Below are 18637 nucleotides of genomic sequence, written 5' to 3' on the forward strand. Positions count from 1 at the left end.
CCCTTAAAAAATATGTAGTTCAGCAGTGGTTAGTATTTTCACAGAGATGAGAAACCATTAATTGTCTAATTCCAGGCCATTTGCTTGCCCCCAGAGGAGAGTCCCTGCCAGTTGGTCATCACTTCCATCCCTCCAGCACCTGGCAACCACTCACCTAATTCTGTCTCTATGTCTTTGCTGCTGCTGGACATTTCATAGAAATGGAATCACCCAATGTATGGTCCTTTGTAATAGGCTTCTTTCACTTTGGTTTCAAGGTTCGTCTATTTTGTGACACGAACATTTCAAGGCTTAAATATTCCATTGCTCAGACCTCACATCTTGTCCATTTATCAGTGGCTGGACCTTTGGTTTGTTTCTACTTGATGGCTGTGATGAGTGCTGCTGCTGTGAACATTCGTGTACAATGAATCTGAGCCCAGATCTTCTGTGTTGGAGCCCACGAGCCTAACCTTGCTCAACTGCCTCCCTGTGCAGGCTGGAGACTTCTCAGGGCACATCGTGCCCCTAGTCTCTGGGGAACATTAGAGGAAGTTTAATTTGCTGAGGGTGGTCTTGACTTAAATTACACGGCTTCTAATCACTCAGTGGACATGACATTTGTTGGCTTTGTGGAGCTTTTGTTTGGCGGTGGGGAGATGGCTGAGTGTGTGGATGGGCTTAGGTTTTCATTCAGAATCACTGGGTCTTCTTCTGCTTTCCTAGGTTCCAGCATGCCTCCTGAGCCAACAGGCATAGGTTATGGCAAGACCTTGTGTGATAGTTCAGGTGTGCATGACTAGCTGTGGGCGAGTCTGTTCTAGCCACGCCAAGAACCACCTTTCACTTGCACAGCCCTGTATCCACACCCATAACCCTCTTTAACCTCCCTCAGTCATGTGGTATATCAGGCAGGAGAAACGTGATCTTCCATCTCTGGGTCTCAGTTGAGAAGCCTGAGAGTCAGGAGATGGGTCATGCCCCAGGCTGACAGGTGGCAGGGCTGGAAGGGGACTCCAGGCTGCTCCAGGGCTCTCACCACCTTCTGACTCCACTTAAAGTTCTCAAATCTTAATTTCCTAAAGGGAAGTGATCAATCACATGCTCATAATGTCATTGATAAATTTCTTCTCAAAATAGAGCACCTGGTTCTTTAATTTCATATGTGCATTCTCACAACTTGGAAAGAAGCAGGCAGGTGAAATGTAGGAGAGGTGCCTGGGTGACTCGGTACGTTAAGCATCTAACCTGTGGTTTCAGCTCAGGTCTTCATCTCAGGCTTGTATTTTCAAGCTCCATGATGGGCTCCACACTGGGCAGGGAGCCTCTGTTAATAAAAGAAGGAAAGAAAATTCAATTAAGTGTAGGAATAAAACAGGCAAAACAAGGGCTTGTTCATTAGTCAGCAAACATTTTTGGAGAGCCTACTGTATGCTCAGCATTATTCTAGACACTGGGCATATAGCAGAGAACAAAATAAATATTGTCCCTGTCCATAGGGTGTCCCATTCTAGTGCAAGCGAGGAAGTGTTCTGCAGGTATCGGGGATGTGGATGTTAGAGCTTCCTTTTTGTTCTGAGTACTGGCTGGTCAGTTGCTGCCATCAAATGCTTGTCACGTGAATCCTTCGTATTGTTTGATATTTCTACAGTTCCTTCCCCTTAAATTTTTCCACCTCTTTTTCTGTCCCCCTTTATTCCTCCTATACTCTTGTGTTCACGGTGCAGAGCTGATTCTTTCACTCATTGAGAGATTTTAGGGGTTACTTTCTGACCACCAGGGTGCCCCTTAGTTCATATCACATAGGACCTAGCTGCCTGATGACAGCCAGAGGAAGCCCCTCCGTGGGACCTGTCCTGGGCATCCACAGATTACAGATTGACTCACTAATCTCACAGCCCCCTGAGGGAGGTACAGATGCAAGCCCCATTTGAGGGAATGAGAATCAGGCACAGAGGGTGGGGTTGTACAGCTTGGAAAGGATAGGCTGACTCCAAAATTTTTGCTTTTAATGGCAGTCAACGGGAATTGTGGTGTTAGAACATATATTTTCAGGATTAGAGTCTGTGTTTTTTTTTTTTTTTTTTTTTTTGTTTTGTTTTGTTTTGTTTTAGAGTCTGTCTTCTGATGGGACAGAAAATCCTAGTAACAGGAGTTCATCCATGAAAAGGGAGGGAACTAGATATTTTTTAAAAGGCGAGACTAATGAGAATGGAAAGACAACCTGCCTAAATACATGGGATGCAGCAAAGGTTGTCCTAAGAGGGAAGTTCATAACAATACACACTCACATTATGAAAAGAAATATCTTAAATAAACTATTTAACTTATACCTCAAGTAACTAGAAAAAGAACAAAGACCGACATTTGTAAAAAGAAGGAAATGATCAGACCAGAAAATAGGGGAAATTGAGGTTACAGAGGCAATTGTAAAGATTAATGAAACTTGAGTTGGTTTTTTAAAAAATAAATAAATTGACAAACTTTCAGCTGGATTTTTTTTTTAATTTTTATTTATTTATTTATTTATGATAGGCACACAGTGAGAGAGAGAGGCAGAGACACAGGCAGAGGGAGAAGCAGGCTCCATGCACCGGGAGCCCGATGTGGGATTCGATCCCGGGTCTCCAGGATCGCGCCCTGGGCCAAAGGCAGGCGCCAAACCCCTGCGCCACCCAGGGATCCCCTTTCAGCTGGATTAAGGAAGCAAACAGAGAAGGCTCAATTGAACAAAATAAAAAATGAAAGTGGAGATATCACAAGGGATAGCACAGAAATACAACAGTCCATAGGAGACTCCTATTCACCATTCCATACCAACACTACTGAACAACCTACAAGAAATTGATAAATTCCTAGGAACTTGCAACCTACCAAGACTGAATTATGAAGAAATATGAAATCTAAACAGCCAGTAATGAGTAAGGAGATTGAATCATTAAAAATATGACTAATTTGATTATTAATCAATCATTAATCAAATGAATCATTAATCAAAAATCTCCTAACAAGAGTGCCTTTTTGGCTTAGGTTTTAAGTATCCGACAATTGATGTCAGCTCAGGTTTTGATCTCAGGGTCACAGGCTTGAGCACGACATAACCCCAGGTTATGCCTACACTGCTAGTCTCAAGAGTCCTATGAATTGCCAGGGGCTGGGCCTGTGCTTTCTCCAGGGCAGCAGCCACTGGGTAGGTACTTGTGACCACGGGCACTTGAAATGTGGCTCATCCTGAGATGTACTGTAGTGTAAAATAGACCAGTTTTGGAAGACTTAGTATGAAAAAAGGAACCTGAAAATCTCATTTCTATTTGATTTCATGTTGAAATGATCACGTATTGCAAAGACTGGGTTACATAAAATAACTATTAAAATTAATTATAGCTGTTTATTTTGGTTTTTACATGTGGCTACCAAAATTTTTTAAAACGATGTATGTAACTCCTATTGTATATCTAGAGGACAATGCTGGATAAATGGTCGTACCCAGGGCTTTTGCATAGAACCTATTGATAAGTAATAGAGCTGACCCTTCACTGGTGTTATTAGGGAAAGGACAGGCAGAGACCCCTGTGTGATTCTTAATTCATGGATCAGGAACACCAGGTTAGTAGACTTGCATACCAACCCCAAATTACAGATTCTGGGCCTGGGTGGATGTTTCTCTTCCACTGGTTGCTCCCCAGAGGGATGCTCCAGAAGGGCCACCTGGATGCAGCCTCCTTTCGTGCAGAATGACACCTGTCATGCACCTGTTATGCAGAATGACATCTGTTAAAGACACCTGCCATGCAGAATGACACCACACCCAGAGGCCCACCTGAGCCAGAGACCCCACAGATGCAGTAATAGATGTAAGCAAGAATTGCTTAAGGCCAACTCTTCCAAGGCCTATAGTTTCTTTTTAAATATTCTGGGATTTTTGCCTCTATTGGCTTGGATGAGTTAAAAAAACCAAGACCCTGACCTGAAAAACTTGCAGTTAGTTTCCTTTGTACACTGTATCACTATTATGCAATGTATGTGTTATGCAAAGCTATGAATAAGAATCTTTCCAACTGAAGGTCCTGTCCTATTAAAGTGGGTTATAAAATGTATTCACAGGGGGGTTGGAATAAACATTTAGAGAGAGACAGAGAATAAAAGACAAGCAATAGCGTAGGATTGGATGGGGTGGAAAAAAGCAGAGTTGTGAAGACAAAGGCTGTCATGTGGAGTTTTGTTTCAGATACGTAGATCTATATTTGTGATTGATTCAATGTTATATGTAAATTATCGCTACAAGGCCTCGGCCAAATTGTTTGAAAGCCACTCTCTTTGATCATTATTGACCTTGTGCCAGCCTCTGCAAACCCATTTGTGCAAACTTTATACAGCGTGGGCCAGTGGTCGCCAATGTGCAGACACTAGAATCAAAGAGAAGAACTTCTATTGATATACGTATTTAAGTAATGTGTAACAACGTCATTGACGTAAAGGGTATGTGATAAAGTGCACAGATCTGACATATAGGATTTAATGTGTTCTCACATATGTAAAGTCCAGCGAAATCATCACGACAATCAGGAGAATGATCAGCAGTATCAGTATCCCTGGGCTACCGTGACAAAGTACCACCAACTGTGTGGCTTACGACAGTAGGCAATGGCCATCTTCTTAGGGGGACACCAGGAATATGCCATGAGGAGTCTGTTACACCTCAGGATGACCTCATCTTAACGAATTGTATCTGCCATGATCCCATTTCCAATAGACCATCTTCTAATTCCTCGGTTTAGGACATCAGTACATCTGTTCTGGGGAGGACACGATTTGACCCCTAACAACCTGCAAATGTTTCCTTGTGCCCATTTTTTTTTTTTTTTTAAGATTTTACGTATTTATTCAGGAGAGACACAGAAAGAGAGAGGCAGAGACACAGGCTAACAGAGAAGCAGGCTCCATGCAGGGAGCCCGATGTGGGACTTGATCCCGGGACTCCGGGTTCTTGTCCTGAGCCAAAGGCAGACCAACTGCTGAGCCACTCAGGTGTCCCTCCCTGTGCCCATTTTTAATTCTCCCAGCTCCATCCCTCCCTGAAGCCTCCCCTTCTCAACCCGCCTCCCTGGACACCAACCACTGATGTCCTTTATGTCACTGTAGAACTTATTGCATTTTCTTAATTTTGCATACATGAAATTATGCAATATGGACTCTTCTTGTTGACATAGCTTCTTTAGCAAAATATTTTGAGATTCATCCTTGTTGTTCATGTGTAGTAGTAGTTCATTTTCTATTTATTGTAGAGAAGCATTGTATTTGTGGATAACGCGCACTTTATCCAGTCACATGTTGATAAGTCTTTGTGCTGTTCCCAGTTTTCTGTGGCTCAAATAAAGTGGCTCTGAATATTCGTATCCCATACAAATGGTTTTTGGATGGAAAGCATCTGTGTCCTTTTATATGATGGTCCCTTAGGTGCGGCCATAAGAGGAGACACAGGAGAGGCTCAGGGAAACAAGTTTATATTACTCACAAGTCCTAGAGAAAGGGGCTGCCACGCAGGGCTACATGGGGAAGCACCAGGGTGGTCAGGAGGCAGAAGCAGCAGGAGCCAGGACAGGGCCTGGGTCACTGACTTCATTGGTGTTTTCATGGAAAGGCAAGTCAGGGCAGGGCAAATGGCCTAGGACTGGCTAGTGTGAAGAACTCTGGTGGGTTCTAAGCTATAGGGGTGTTCCCTGGTTGCCTGTCCCTAGGCCTGGGATGATTAAGGCAGAGGAATATTGTCTCCTATGGCTCTGGATTGGGTAGTTTGCATCTCAAAGGCTTACAGTGGGGCTGGGCTTCTTGGGATCTCTAGAATCAGGGGAAGCTGGGGAAGCATGGTGTGTGTTGGTGTCTCCCCAGTCAGAAGGTTTGTAAGATGTCGAACTTCACCAGAAAATGAAAAGTTATCAGCCACTCAGGAAGTGTACTTTCTTTTCTCCGGTGTGAATACCTAGGAATGGGAAGCCTTGGGCTGTATGACAGGTGTAGGTTTCTAAGAAACTGCTGATCCAAAATAATAAATAAATAATAAATAAATAAATAAATAAATAAATAAAAAAAGAAACTGCTGATCCACTGTAGGGTCTCACCAGCAGCAAATGAGTGCCCAGCCCTTCCAGAGAGTCACCAACATGGGTGTGGTCTCTCTTTCACATTTCAGCCATTCTAAGATGTGTGCAAATTAAATTGTAGCTATAACTTGACGTCTCTATTGAGCAATGATGTGGAGCACCTTTCCATGTGCCTGTTTCCCATCTCTATTGTCTTGTGGTGAAATGTCTGTTCAAATCTTTGTGTATATAAAAAAAAATGTTGGGCAGCCGCTGTGGCGCGGCAGTTTAGCGCCGCCTGCAGCCTGGGGTGTGATCCTGGAGGCCCGGGATCTAGTCCCGCGTCGGGCTCCCGTATGGAGCCTGCTTCTCCCTCTGCCTGTGTCTCTGCCCTCTCTCATCTGTCTCTATGAATAAATAAAATCTTAAAAAAAAATGTTTCCCTATTAATGAGATTCAAGAGTTCTTTATAGATTCAGTACATAAGTTTCTTAATCAGGTATATGCTGTACAAATATTTCCTCCCAGTCTGTAGATTTTCTGTCTTTTATATTCTTTTTCTATTCTATTGTTTTCTTTCTCTTCTTTTCTTCTTCTTTCTTTCTTTCTTTCTTTCCTTTCTTTCTTTCTTTCTTTCTTTCTTTCTTGTCCTGAGCCAAATTTTCCACCATTGGATTGGATTTTCTTTTTAAGGAATTTTATTTCTTTATTTAGAGAGAAAGTGTGAGTGTGGAGAAGAAGCAGAGGGGGAGGGACAAGCAAAGGGAGAGGATCTCAAGGAGATTCCCTGCAGAGCATGAGCCTGACTTGGGACTCCATCTCACCACCTCATGATCTGAGCAGAAACCAAGAGTGGAATGCTTACCTAAGTGAGGCCATCTAGTTGCCCTGGATTCCTCCTTTTTTAAAAGTAAATTTTAATTTTAGAATAAACTTAGATTTACAGAAATGTTGCAAATGCAGTTGAAAATATTCCCGTATACTCTGTACCTACCTTCCCCTATTGTTACCAGCTTATTTTACTACAGTGCCTTTTCACTACTATGAACAATATTGATATGATCAAAGTCTATATTTTACTCAGATTTCATTTATTTTTACTTAATGTCCTTTTTCATTTCCCTGGTTCCCATCCAGAATATCATATTATAGTGTCTCCTCTAAATTGTGATGGTTTCTCAGGCTTTCCTGATTTCGATGATATTGGCAGTTCTGGGAAATATTGTTGGGAATTTGTAGAATTGCCCCTCGATTTCAATTTGTTCTTTTTTTAAAAAAAAAAAAATCATTGATGATGAAACCAGACTTCAGCTATTTTGGGAGGAAGACCACAGAGGTGATGTTTTTTCTTGCTTTCTGGCTGATAGATATTTGATTGTTGAAAAGGCTATTGTTTTCTGTACTGAATGGCCTTTGCATCTCCATAAAGATCAGTTGTCCATATATCTATGGATTTATTCTGGACTTTCTAATCTGTTTCAACAATCTGTTTATGAAACACTTGATTACTCTAGCTTTACAAGAAGTCTTGAAATGTGTTAGGAAGTGTTAGTCCTCTGTCTCAGTCAATTGTTGGATAGACTCTTTAATTATGACATAGTATCTTTCCTCATCTCTTATTAGTGTCTTTAGTTTAAAATCTAGTTAGTCTGATGTAAGGCTTGCCACACCAGCTTTCTTTTGACATCCATTAGCATGATAAATATTTTCCACACCCTCATTTTAAATCTGGAGGTGTCTTTGGGTCTATAGTGAGTCCCTAGCAGACAGCATATAAATGGCTATTGGTTTTTTCTTCAATATGATACCCTGTGTCTTGATTGGGGCATCTAGCCCATTTACATTCAGAGTGATTATTGAAAGATATGGGTTTAGTGACATTGTATTACCTGTAAAGTCACTGTTTCTGTAGATTGTCTCTGTTCCTTTCTGCTGTGTGTTACTTTTTGCTCTCACTTTGCTAAATGTTCCCTTTTAATATTTCTTGTAGGGCTATTTTGGTGATCCAAATTCTTTTAGTTCTATTTATTCTGGAAGCTTTTTATCTCTCTTTCTATTTAGAATGACATCCTAGCTGGATAAAGTATGCTTAGCTGCATATTTTTTCATTTATCACCCTGAATATATCGTCCCAGCCCTTTCTGGCCTGCCAGGTCGCTGTGGTTAGGTCTGCTGCCAGCCTAATGTTTCTACCTTGCAGGATATGGACTTCTCTTGAGCTGCATTCAAGATTTCTCTTTGTCTCTGAGATTTGCAAGTTTCACAATGATATGTTGGGGTGTGATGGATCTTTATAAATTTTGAAGGGGGTTCTCTGTGCCTGGTGGACTTGGATGCCTCTTTCCTTCCCCAAATTAGGGAAGTTCTATGTAGAATTTGCTCAATATACCTTCTGCACCCCTCTCTTCCTTTTTCTGGGATCCCATATCTAATATTGTTTCCCTTTATGGTATCATTTATCTCTTGAATTCTCCTTTGGTGATCCAGTTTTGTTTTTCTCTCTTTTCTCACTTTAATCTCCATCATTCTGCCTTCTATATCACTAATTTCCTCTTGTACTTCATTTATCCTAGCAGTTAGAGCCTCCGTTTTTTATTGCATTCATTAATCATCTTTTTGATTCTGACTTATTTAGATTTTTGTTCTTTTATTTCTCAGAAAGGGATTCTGTAGTCTTCTATGCTCTTTTTGAAGCCCAGCTAGTATCTTTATAATTATTATTCTGAATTCTAGTTCTGACATATTACTTATGTACATACTGATTAGGTCCCTAGCAGCCAGTACTGCCTCTTGTTCTCTTTTTGGAAGTGAGTTTTTCCATCTTGTCATTTTCTCCTGAGAAGAATTGATGAATAGAACAAAATACTAAAATGGCAACAAGGACCCCAGAGAAATATACACTAAACAAATAAGAAGAGTCTTGAGACAACAAAAAACAAACAAGCAAACAAAAAAGGAATATAATCAGACAGGTGAACAGAATAGAGCAGTACCAGGATCTTGTGTGAATTTTAGTCTGTTTGTTAGAAAACGAGATCCCAAAATTGTGACCAAAGAAAAACTGATCAATGTACAAAAATACAATGAAAAGATAGAATGTAACTGTAAAAATGAACATTAAAAGACAAAAAAAAAAAATAAAGAGAAGGAATATAAACAGACAGGTGAACAGAACAGAGCAATACACTATATCCTGAATGTATTTTGGTTGGTTTGTTAGAAGAAACTACATCTCAAATTGTAAAGAAAGAAACACACACACACACACACACACACACACACACACACAAATAAAATTAAAGACAAAGATGAAAATTAAAAAAGACTTTAATAAACAGAAAAGAACCAAAAAGAATGAAGAAAATCATAGCAAATATGATCAGACAGGTGACGAGAACAGAACAGAATAATCTATATACTAGATTCTGGGTGTATTTTGGTGCGTTAGAAGAAACTGCATCTGAAATTGTAAGAGAAATAAAAATTAGATATATACAAAAATAAAAGCAAATATAATGACAATAACTGTAAACATGAATATTAAAAAAGATTTTATAAAAAGACTTGATAAAATAAGATATGGAAAAAAGGAAATAGAAAAATAGGGCAGCCCCGGTGGCGCAGAGGTTTAGCGGGGTGTGATCCTGGTTATCCGGATCGAGTCCCACGTGGGGTTCCCTGCATGGAGCCTGCTTCTCCCTCTGCCTGTGTCTCTGCCTCTCTCTCTCTCTTTCTCTCTCTCTCTCTGTGTCTCAATAAATAAATAAAATCTTAAGAAAGAAAGAAAAAAGAAAATGGAAAGACAAAGAATAATGGGATAAAACCCATGAATTCTATGTCTTATATTCCTCAGCGCTGGGTGTTTGCAGTTCTCAGTGTTCAGTAAACAAAGTCTTGGCTGGATGTTCTTGCTGTTGTTCTGGGGGAGGGGCCTGTTGTGTTCATTCTCAAGTGTCTGCCCTGGGGGGTGGGGGGGGATTGCAGCTCCCTTGCCAGGGGGCCAGGCTAAGTAACCAGCTCCCAATTGCTCCCTGTGGCTTTTGTTCCCTGAGGTCTTACCTCACCCTTGTAGAAGATGAGAGGTAAAAAGGCGGCCTTCTAATCTCCAGCAGACTTCTAAAAGTTCAGATTTTGTGCTCCACTGCTCTAGCACTTTCTGGTAGCCAGCTTATGGAGTCTCCCTCCTCCCAGGGTTTATCTTCTGATATATTGCCCCAGATTCACATCTCCAGCCTCCTGTTTTGTAAAAAGTGGTCACTTTTCTATTTGTAGAGTTGCAGCTATTCTTTTCTTAGATCCGTGATTGAGTTTGCAGGAGTTCAGGATGATTTAGGACTCTCTAGCTGAATTCCTGGGAGCAGTGAAACTAAGGTCTCCTTCTCATCTGTCTTCTTGGACTCTCTCCTGATTGTTTTTTAAATTTTATTTATTTATTTATTTTAGAGAGAGAAATAGAGAACATGAGCAATGAGGGGGAAGGGGGGCAGAAGAAGAAAGAGCATCCTGAAGCAGACTCCCCATGATGAGCACAGAGCCTGACTTGGGGCTCCATCCCAGGACACTGAGATCAGGACTTGGGCTGAGATCAAGAGCTGATTGCTTAACCAACTGAGCCACCAGATGCCCTGAAATATGATTGATTATTGAGTATTTATCTTGTATCCTGCAACAATGCTAAACTTATTTGTTCTAGGATATTTTGTAGATTCCCCTGGAATTTCTAGAGAGATGATTATGTTGTCTGTGGAGAAGGCAGTTAGAGTTTTCTTTCCAAAGTGGAGGCCTTTTATTTTTCTTGACTGACTGCACTGGTTAGAATCTTCAGAACAATAGTAGAAGTGGTAGGATGGTCATCCTTGACTTGCATGTGATTAGGAGTAAAGCATTCAGTCATTCATCGTTAAGTGCGTTGTTAGTTATGGGTTTTTCCACAGATGCTCTTTATTAGGTATAGTACTTTCTCTTCTGATCCTAGTTTTCTGACAATTTTTATCAGGAATGGATGTTAGCTTTTGTCAAATACCTTTTCAATGCCTATGGAAATGATTATAAGCCATATAATCATTTTCATAAGGATGATTTATTTATATGATGAATTACCTTGATTGATTTCTAGTGATAAAAGAGCCTTGTGTTTCTGAGATAAGACCCACTACTTTTTGTATATTATTATTATATATCTTTATATACCATATACATGGTATATATATGTGTGTATATATATATTTTTCTAAACCATATAATCATTTCTATAGGCATGATATATTTATATGGTGAATTGCCTTGACTGATTTTCTATTGATAAAACAACTTTGTATTCCTGGGATAAAATATATTTATATAAGTTTATATTATTTAATTTGGTTTGCTAAATTTTGTGTCAAATTTTTGATTTATATTTATGAGGAGTACTGGTCTTTACATTTTTCTTTTTTTGATGTCTTTATCTAGTTTTAGTATGTGGGAGTGCTGGTCTCATAGACAAACTCAGTGGCCTCCTAGAAAGATTAGGAAGTTCTCTTTGCTTCTGTTCTCTAGAATATATTATTTCTCTTTCAGGATATATTCTGAATAATAATTTATTTCTTCCTCCAATGTTTGGTACCTTGTATCAATGAAGCCATCTGAGTTTGAAATTCTATTTGTAGGAACGTTTGGATTCAAAGTTAATTCAACTTAAAATATACAAATTATTTTTACTCAATTTATGTAATATTTCTCCGTTAAACTAATAGTTTGCATCTTTGGGGAATTTGTCCATTTCATCTAACTTGTAGATATACTGACATAAATTTGTTCTTGGTATTCTTTCTTATTATCCTTTTAACATCTGTGGAATATGTAGTGATGCCAACTCTCTTATTCCTGATATTGATAATTTTTTCTTCTCTTTTTTTTTCTGATCAGTTTGGCTAGAGCTTCATCAGGTTAATTCATCTTCTCAAAGAACCAGCTTTTGGGTTCATTGATTTTCTGCTATTTTATATCTTATTGATATCTATTCTGAAGTAAGCCATCCAGAAAGATTGATCATGTGCCTTCATTTTGTTTTTTAGACATTCATCTGAAAGTCCATCAGTCCCTGATATAAATGGTGACTAAGCAAATATTATTATTTGTCTAGTATTAGTTTGGGCAACTCAGAAGAAGCCATGTTGGCCCCTAACAAAGATTATGCCCCCAGGTTGGCTTTAGAATCCCTCAGTAAATGTTTCTCAGGGTCTTATCTGACATACACCACTTAAGCCACCCATAATTGCACTCACACAGTGCAATCCAGTCCAGTGGAACAAAAAGTTTTGTGTGCTTTCCATGTGTGAGGCATAGCATGGGTCCTGTAGAAGGAAAGTGCAAATATGAAGAAGATATACCCTCTGGCGTCAACAAGTGCTCAGTAGAGTTTGGGAGACAGATACAAAGATTCCTGCAGGTGGGTAGCAGGCCAAATTAGGTCAGCCTTCAGCAGAGAGGTCTAGACAGAGGAATGCAGAAGCCCAGAGGAAAGAGAGAGGATGCCTAGCAGAGTGCTTCTGGCAAGCTTCAGGCAAGTGACCACCCACTGCATGTGATGTGTGTAGGGAAAGTGACTGAATATAGAGGACAGTCCTATTCCATCTATCAATTCCTAGAATGGTCCATGGAGGCAGGATTTGGCACTCTTAACCTTTTGTAGCCCACAAAGGGTTTGGAAGTGGAAAAATCGGTGGCAATGCCAGGCTTTTTAGAGGCTCTTGTGAATACAGTTCCATTGTCCATGAGGACGCTAGTGGTAAGTGACTTCATGTCCTCCTTGGAAACTGGGATGCCAATCTCTTTCTGGGCAAAATTGTCTTATGTATCCTGAAGATAACCCAAGCTTTCCTTGGAAAAAATTGGAAAAAATCACTTTAATTGATATTTACTTTCCTTTTTATCACTCTGAGTCCTCAAAACATTGCCTAATAATTCTGTTTCCAAAAGAGCATTGACATGCCATACAGTGCATGATCTTTGTCCAAGGCAAAGATCAAATGGTACTGCTGTCTGGAAAATTTACAAGCATGTTTGTCAGCAAATGCTACCCATTCATTATCGTTCTTAGGAGTGCATCACTGGCAATGAGTGTAGTTTTTTTTTTTTCATGACTGTGTAAAAACACTCCCTCTGCTGGGGCGGGCTTTGTGCCTATACTTCTTCCACGGACTGACTCTATTACACCAGCTCAGAACCCAAGCAACTGGATTGCCCCGGGCTGCAGTTTTCCAATGGCTGCCACAATTTTGACCGGCTTTCCTCTGTTGTGTGTGTGTCTCCTGCTGACATCTGGCTTTGCTGAGGCAGGCAAGCTGCTGGTAGTACCCATGGATGGGAGCCACTGGTTTACCATGCGTTTGGTTGTGGAGCAACTCATCCAAAGAGGGCATGAGTTGGTTTTAATCATACCAGAGGTGAGTTGGCAACTGGGAAAATCCTCCAATTTTACGGTGAAGACTTATTCCACAACTTACAATCTGGAGGAGTTGAATCAGATGTTCAAGAATTTCTCTTATTCTCAGTGGAAAACTCAGCAGCAAAGCTCACTTTTTTTGGTCTTAAGTCCATTAAAAGACAGTCTTGAACACCTTTTTTTACATTGTAAGAATTTGTTTAGTGATCCAAAATTAGTAGAATACATAAAGGAGAGTTCTTTTGATGCAGTGTTTCTGGATCCTTTTGATGTGTGTGGCTTAATTGTAGCCAAGTATTTTTCACTCCCATCCGTGGGCTTCACAAGGAGATTGTATTGCCATTATCTTGAAGAAGCCACACAGTGCCCCAGTTCTCCTTCTTATGTTCCTAGACCTTTCTCCATATTGTCAGATGTCATGAGTTTCAGAGAGAGAGTGAGGAATCACATCTTCCACCTGGAGGAACATTTATTTTGCCACTATTTTTTAAAAACCGCTTTGGAAGTTGCATCTGAGATCCTCCAAAAGGCTGTCACACCTTATGATCTCTATAGCCATATGTCGATTTGGCTGTTAAGAACTGACTTTGTTTTTGACTATCCCAAACCTGTGATGCCCAACATGGTCTTCATTGGAGGCATCAACTGCCAGGAGGGAAAGCCATTGCCAAAGGTAAGTTACCTCTTTTTTGCCTAGTAAGAATAACCTGGTTTTGGACACACACACACACACACACACACACACACACACACAAAAGGAAAAGAAAAAAAAGATTCCTACTAAACTCCAGATTTGACATTTACATTTCCCACATTTGGAAATTTTTCCTGGTAGAAAGAATTCTTTTTGTGCCAATTCATTGATTCGTGCTGTAGCAAATTATAAAGCTGCTCTGTTTGATACGTATATGTACACAATTGATATAATCGTATATAATTTCTAGGCTGGTTTTGTAGTACTATCCTTTGGAAACTACTGAAAAACACACTAAAACTGAAATTTCACTTTTTAAAATAACTAATGCCATCCTTTGAGGAAAAGGCCCTTAGAAGTTTCGTATGGTAGTTCTCCCATTTTTCTGAAATTATTTTTTCTATATGCATATATCTAATGTATATTCTCTCACATGTTTTATTAAAATAAAATCTAGTAATGGATTGGACTTAATGTTCTTTACCTTGCTTTTTCATTTACTAATAAATAATGAATATCTTTATAGTCAATCCATAAAAATCTGTGGCCTTTTTTTTTTTTTCAGATTTTATTTATTTACTTGAGTCAGAGAGAGAGAGAGAGAGAGAGAGAGAGAGAGAGAGAGAGAGAATAAGTACCAGGAGAGGGCAGCAGAAGGAGAGGGTGAAGCAGGCTCCTTGCTGAGCAGAAAGCCCAATGCAGGGCTACATCCCAGGACCCTGGGATTATGACCTGAGCCCAAGGCATAAAATTAACTGACCCAGAGATCCAGGCCCCCGTCACATTCTTTATAATAGTTGCATAAAATTCTTTACTTGGATGCACCATAGTTCTTTCAACTAAGCCATAGTGATAGATTTTTAAAGCTTTATCCCACTGTGTGCTTTATAAGCAAGACTTCACTAAATCTACTTAAATAATTGCTTTAGATTCTCACATTTCCACATTCTTGCTCTTCTCTCTGTAGGCTGAATGTCCTTGGGAGTAGGGGTTGTTTGGCCAAATGCATGCCCATGTTACCTTTTAAGTTAATTCAACAAGTTGCTTTCAAAAGATCAAACAATCTGGATGTTTCTGATTAGGGTAGGTCTCAGGTATTTTTGTCATATCATTTTTGAAATGATAGTGTAGAAGTGAAGCACAGCCATTAGTGTTTTCTTACACGCAGATGCTCAGGACAGATGATTTAGTTGGCTCAGACACATCGTCCCCTATCTGCAGGCTCAATTCACTTGCCTGAAATAGCATTTGGACCTTCAACTGCTCTGCCCTTCGCTGGCTCCTCCTTCAGCTTTCCCCACACCTGGGACATGTGTGTTTAGCTCTGAGAGGAAGAGCACCAGCTTCTCCTACAGGACACTCACATCATCAAGGTTGGAGGCATTGAGCACAACTGCAGGGGTCTAGTCCCTTCTCATGGGTTTTAGCTCATCCTTGTGGGTCCCAGCTTGTCCTTGCTCTCCCCCACTTCACACCCACCCATGCTTTCTGAAGACACACCTTGCTGTCCTTAAGCTCCAGCATCACACTGTTTCTAGAAATTGTGCAATCAGCTCCCACATAGTGTTGGATCAAATCCCTGTAACACGTCCTTGACTAAGGACACCTGGATGGCTCAGCAGTTGAGTGTCGGCCTTCAGCTCAGGATGTGATTTCGGGGTCCTGGGATTGAGTCCCACAGTGGGCATCCTGCACGGAGCCTGATTCTCCCTCTGCCTCTGTGTGTGTGTGTGTGTGTGTGTGTGTGTCTCATGAATAAATAAATAAAATCTTAACGAAAAAACCCCCAAATCCTTGAGTACATGAATCTTTGGTGGCCTCATGTCTCTGATTGAACCCTGAATAGTAAATGATGGGCTGTGGGAGCGTGATGCCTCGTACACTTTGTGACCTGAAATACTAAGTAGATGGAAGTATCATTACCACATGGAAAGCCTAGAAGAGAAGGTGAGCTTCTGGAGGGAATTCAAGAGTTGTGTTTCAGATATATGAAATTTTAGAAGCTAGTAAGTTGGGATCCGAATGCCATTAGAATCCATTCTGTACTGTCAGAGTAAATAAATCAGGACCAGGGAGCAGCCGTTGAGTCGTTTTTATAAGAAAGAGCTTCCTCACAGTCTGGGATGTCTACAGATTGAACAGGTTGTCTCCAGGACAGGTTGAAGAGTGGGTGTGTTTGTTCGGTTTGCTCATTCTGACATTCAACCATCACTCCTTTATCTCTTTGAGCTTGTATTTCTATTCCACAATGCCATAGGTTTTTAACCTGCTTTTATGCCTGAATCTTTCATTGATCATCCTGTTGTGTGTGTGTGTATACATACATATGCAAACATTGAAAATATTTCTTCCTGTTCCAGTTTTGGTAGTTTGTGGTTTTCCAGAAATGCGTCCATTTTTTTTCTAGATTGCCTAATTTATTGGCATATAGCTGATCATAATACGTTTTTAAAATTGTATTTCCTTGGTATTGGTTGTGATCTCTCCTTTTTCATTTGTGATTTTATTAATTAGAGTCTTTTCGCTTTTGTTTTTAAGAAGGCTGGCTAATAGTTTATCTATCTTAGTAATTCTTTCAAAGAACCAACTCCTGGTTTTGTTGATCTGTTCTATAGTTCTTCTGGTCTCTATTTCATTGAGTTCTGCTTGAATCTTTATTAACTCTCTTCTTCTGCTTGGTGTAGGTTTTATTTGCTGTTCTTTCTCCAGTTCCTTTAGGTGCAAGGTTAGCTTGTGTATTTGAGTTTTTTCCAATTTTTTGAGGGATGCTTGTATTGCAATGTATTTCCCTCTTAGGACTGCTTTTGCTGTATCCCAAAGATTTTGAATGGTTGTATCTTCATTCTCATTAGTTTCCATGAATCTTTTTAACTCTTCTCTAATTTCCTGGTTGACCTTTTCATCTTTTAGCAGGATGCTCTTTAACCTCCACATGTTTGAGTTTCTTCCAAATTCCTTCTTGTGATTGAGTTCAAGTTTCAAAGCATTGTGGTCTGAAAATATGCAGGGGACAATCCCAATCTTTTGGTATCGGTTGAGACCTGATTTGTGACCCAGTATGTGGTCTATTCTGGAGAAAGTTCCATGTGCACTTGAGAAGAATGTGTATTCAGTTGTGTTTGGATGTAAAGTTCTGTAAATATCTGTGAAATCCATCTGGTCCAGTGTATTATTTAAAGCTCTTGTTTCTTTGGAGATGTTGTGCTTAGAAAATCTGTCATTTGCAGAAAGTGCAGTGCTGAGGTCTCCCAGTGTTAGTGTATTATTATCTAAGTATGTCCGTACTTTGGTTATTAATTGATTGATATACTTGGCAGCTCCCACATTAGGGGCATAAATATTCATGATTGTTAGGTCCTCTTGTTGGATAGATCCTTTAAGTATGATATAGTGTCCCTCTTCATCTCTTACTACAGTCTTTGGGATAAACTTTAATTTATCTGATATGAGGATTGCTACCCCTGCTTTCTTTTGAGGACAATTTGAATGGTAAATGGTTCTTTAACCTTTCATTTTCAGGCTGTAGGTGTCCTTAGATCTAAAATGAGTCTCTTGTAAACAGCAAATAGATGGGTCTTGCTTTTTATCCAGTCTGAACCCCTGTGTCTTTTGATGGGATCATCAAGCCCATTCACGTTCAGAGTTACTATTGAAAGATATGAATTTAGTGTCATCATAATACCTATTCAGTCTCTGTTTTTGTGGGTTATTTCTTTGGGCTTCCTCTTTCTTTTACAGAGTCCCCTTAATATTTCTTGCAGAGCTGGTTTGGTGGTCACATATTCTTTCAGTTTCTGCCTATCTTGGAAGCTCTTTATCTCTCCTATTCTGAATGAGAGCCTTGCTGGATAGAGTATTCTTGGCTGCATGTTCTTCTCATCTAGGACCCTGAATATATCCTGCCAGCCATTTTTGGCCTGCCAGGTCTCTGTGGAGAGGTCTGCTGTTAATCTAATATTTCTCCCCATGTAAGTTAGGGATTTCTTGTCTCTTGCTGCTTTAAGGATCTTCTCTTTATCTTTGGAATTTGCAAGTTTCACTATTAAATGTCAAGCTGTTGAACGGTTCTTATTGATTTTAGGGGGGGACCTCTCTATCTCCTGGATCTGAATGTCTGCTTCCCTCCCCAAATTAGGGAAGTTCTCAGCTATGATTTGTTCAAATATGCTTTTTGGTCCTCTGTCCCTCTCTGCACCCTCTGGAACCCCAATTAAACAGATTTTTCCTTCTGAAGCTGTCATTTATTTCCCTTAACCTTTCCTCATGGTCTTTTGTTTTTCTCTTTTTTCCTCAGCTTCCTTCCTTGCCATCAACTTGTCTTCTATGTCACTCACTCTTTCTTCTATCTCATTAACCCTCGTCATTAGGACATCCAGTTTGGATTGCATCTCATGTAGTTGATTTTTAATTTTGGCCTGATTAGATCTACATTCCGCACTCATGAAGTCTCTTGAATCC

The 18637-nt window shown here is 40.0% G+C and overlaps 1 protein-coding gene across 2 annotated transcripts in view; it reads left to right on the forward strand.

Annotated features, from left to right (window-relative positions):
- LOC112669926 (UDP-glucuronosyltransferase 1A1-like) overlaps positions 1 to 18637 on the forward strand; it is a 146054-nt gene that overhangs the window by 48202 nt on the left and 79215 nt on the right. Inside the window, exon 1 of one of the 2 annotated variants that reach the window (XM_049101184.1) lies at positions 13231 to 14158. The exons of the other annotated variant lie outside the window; for it this stretch is intronic. Coding sequence (XP_048957141.1) covers positions 13304 to 14158 — 855 coding nt within the window. The 5' untranslated portion in view covers positions 13231 to 13303. Of the gene's footprint in view, positions 1 to 13230; positions 14159 to 18637 lie in introns of those variants that run through there. 2 annotated transcript variants of the gene reach the window in all.

Source organism: Canis lupus, chromosome 25, assembly GCF_003254725.2.
Source record: "Canis lupus dingo isolate Sandy chromosome 25, ASM325472v2, whole genome shotgun sequence".
NCBI classification, from domain to species: domain Eukaryota; kingdom Metazoa; phylum Chordata; class Mammalia; order Carnivora; family Canidae; genus Canis; species Canis lupus.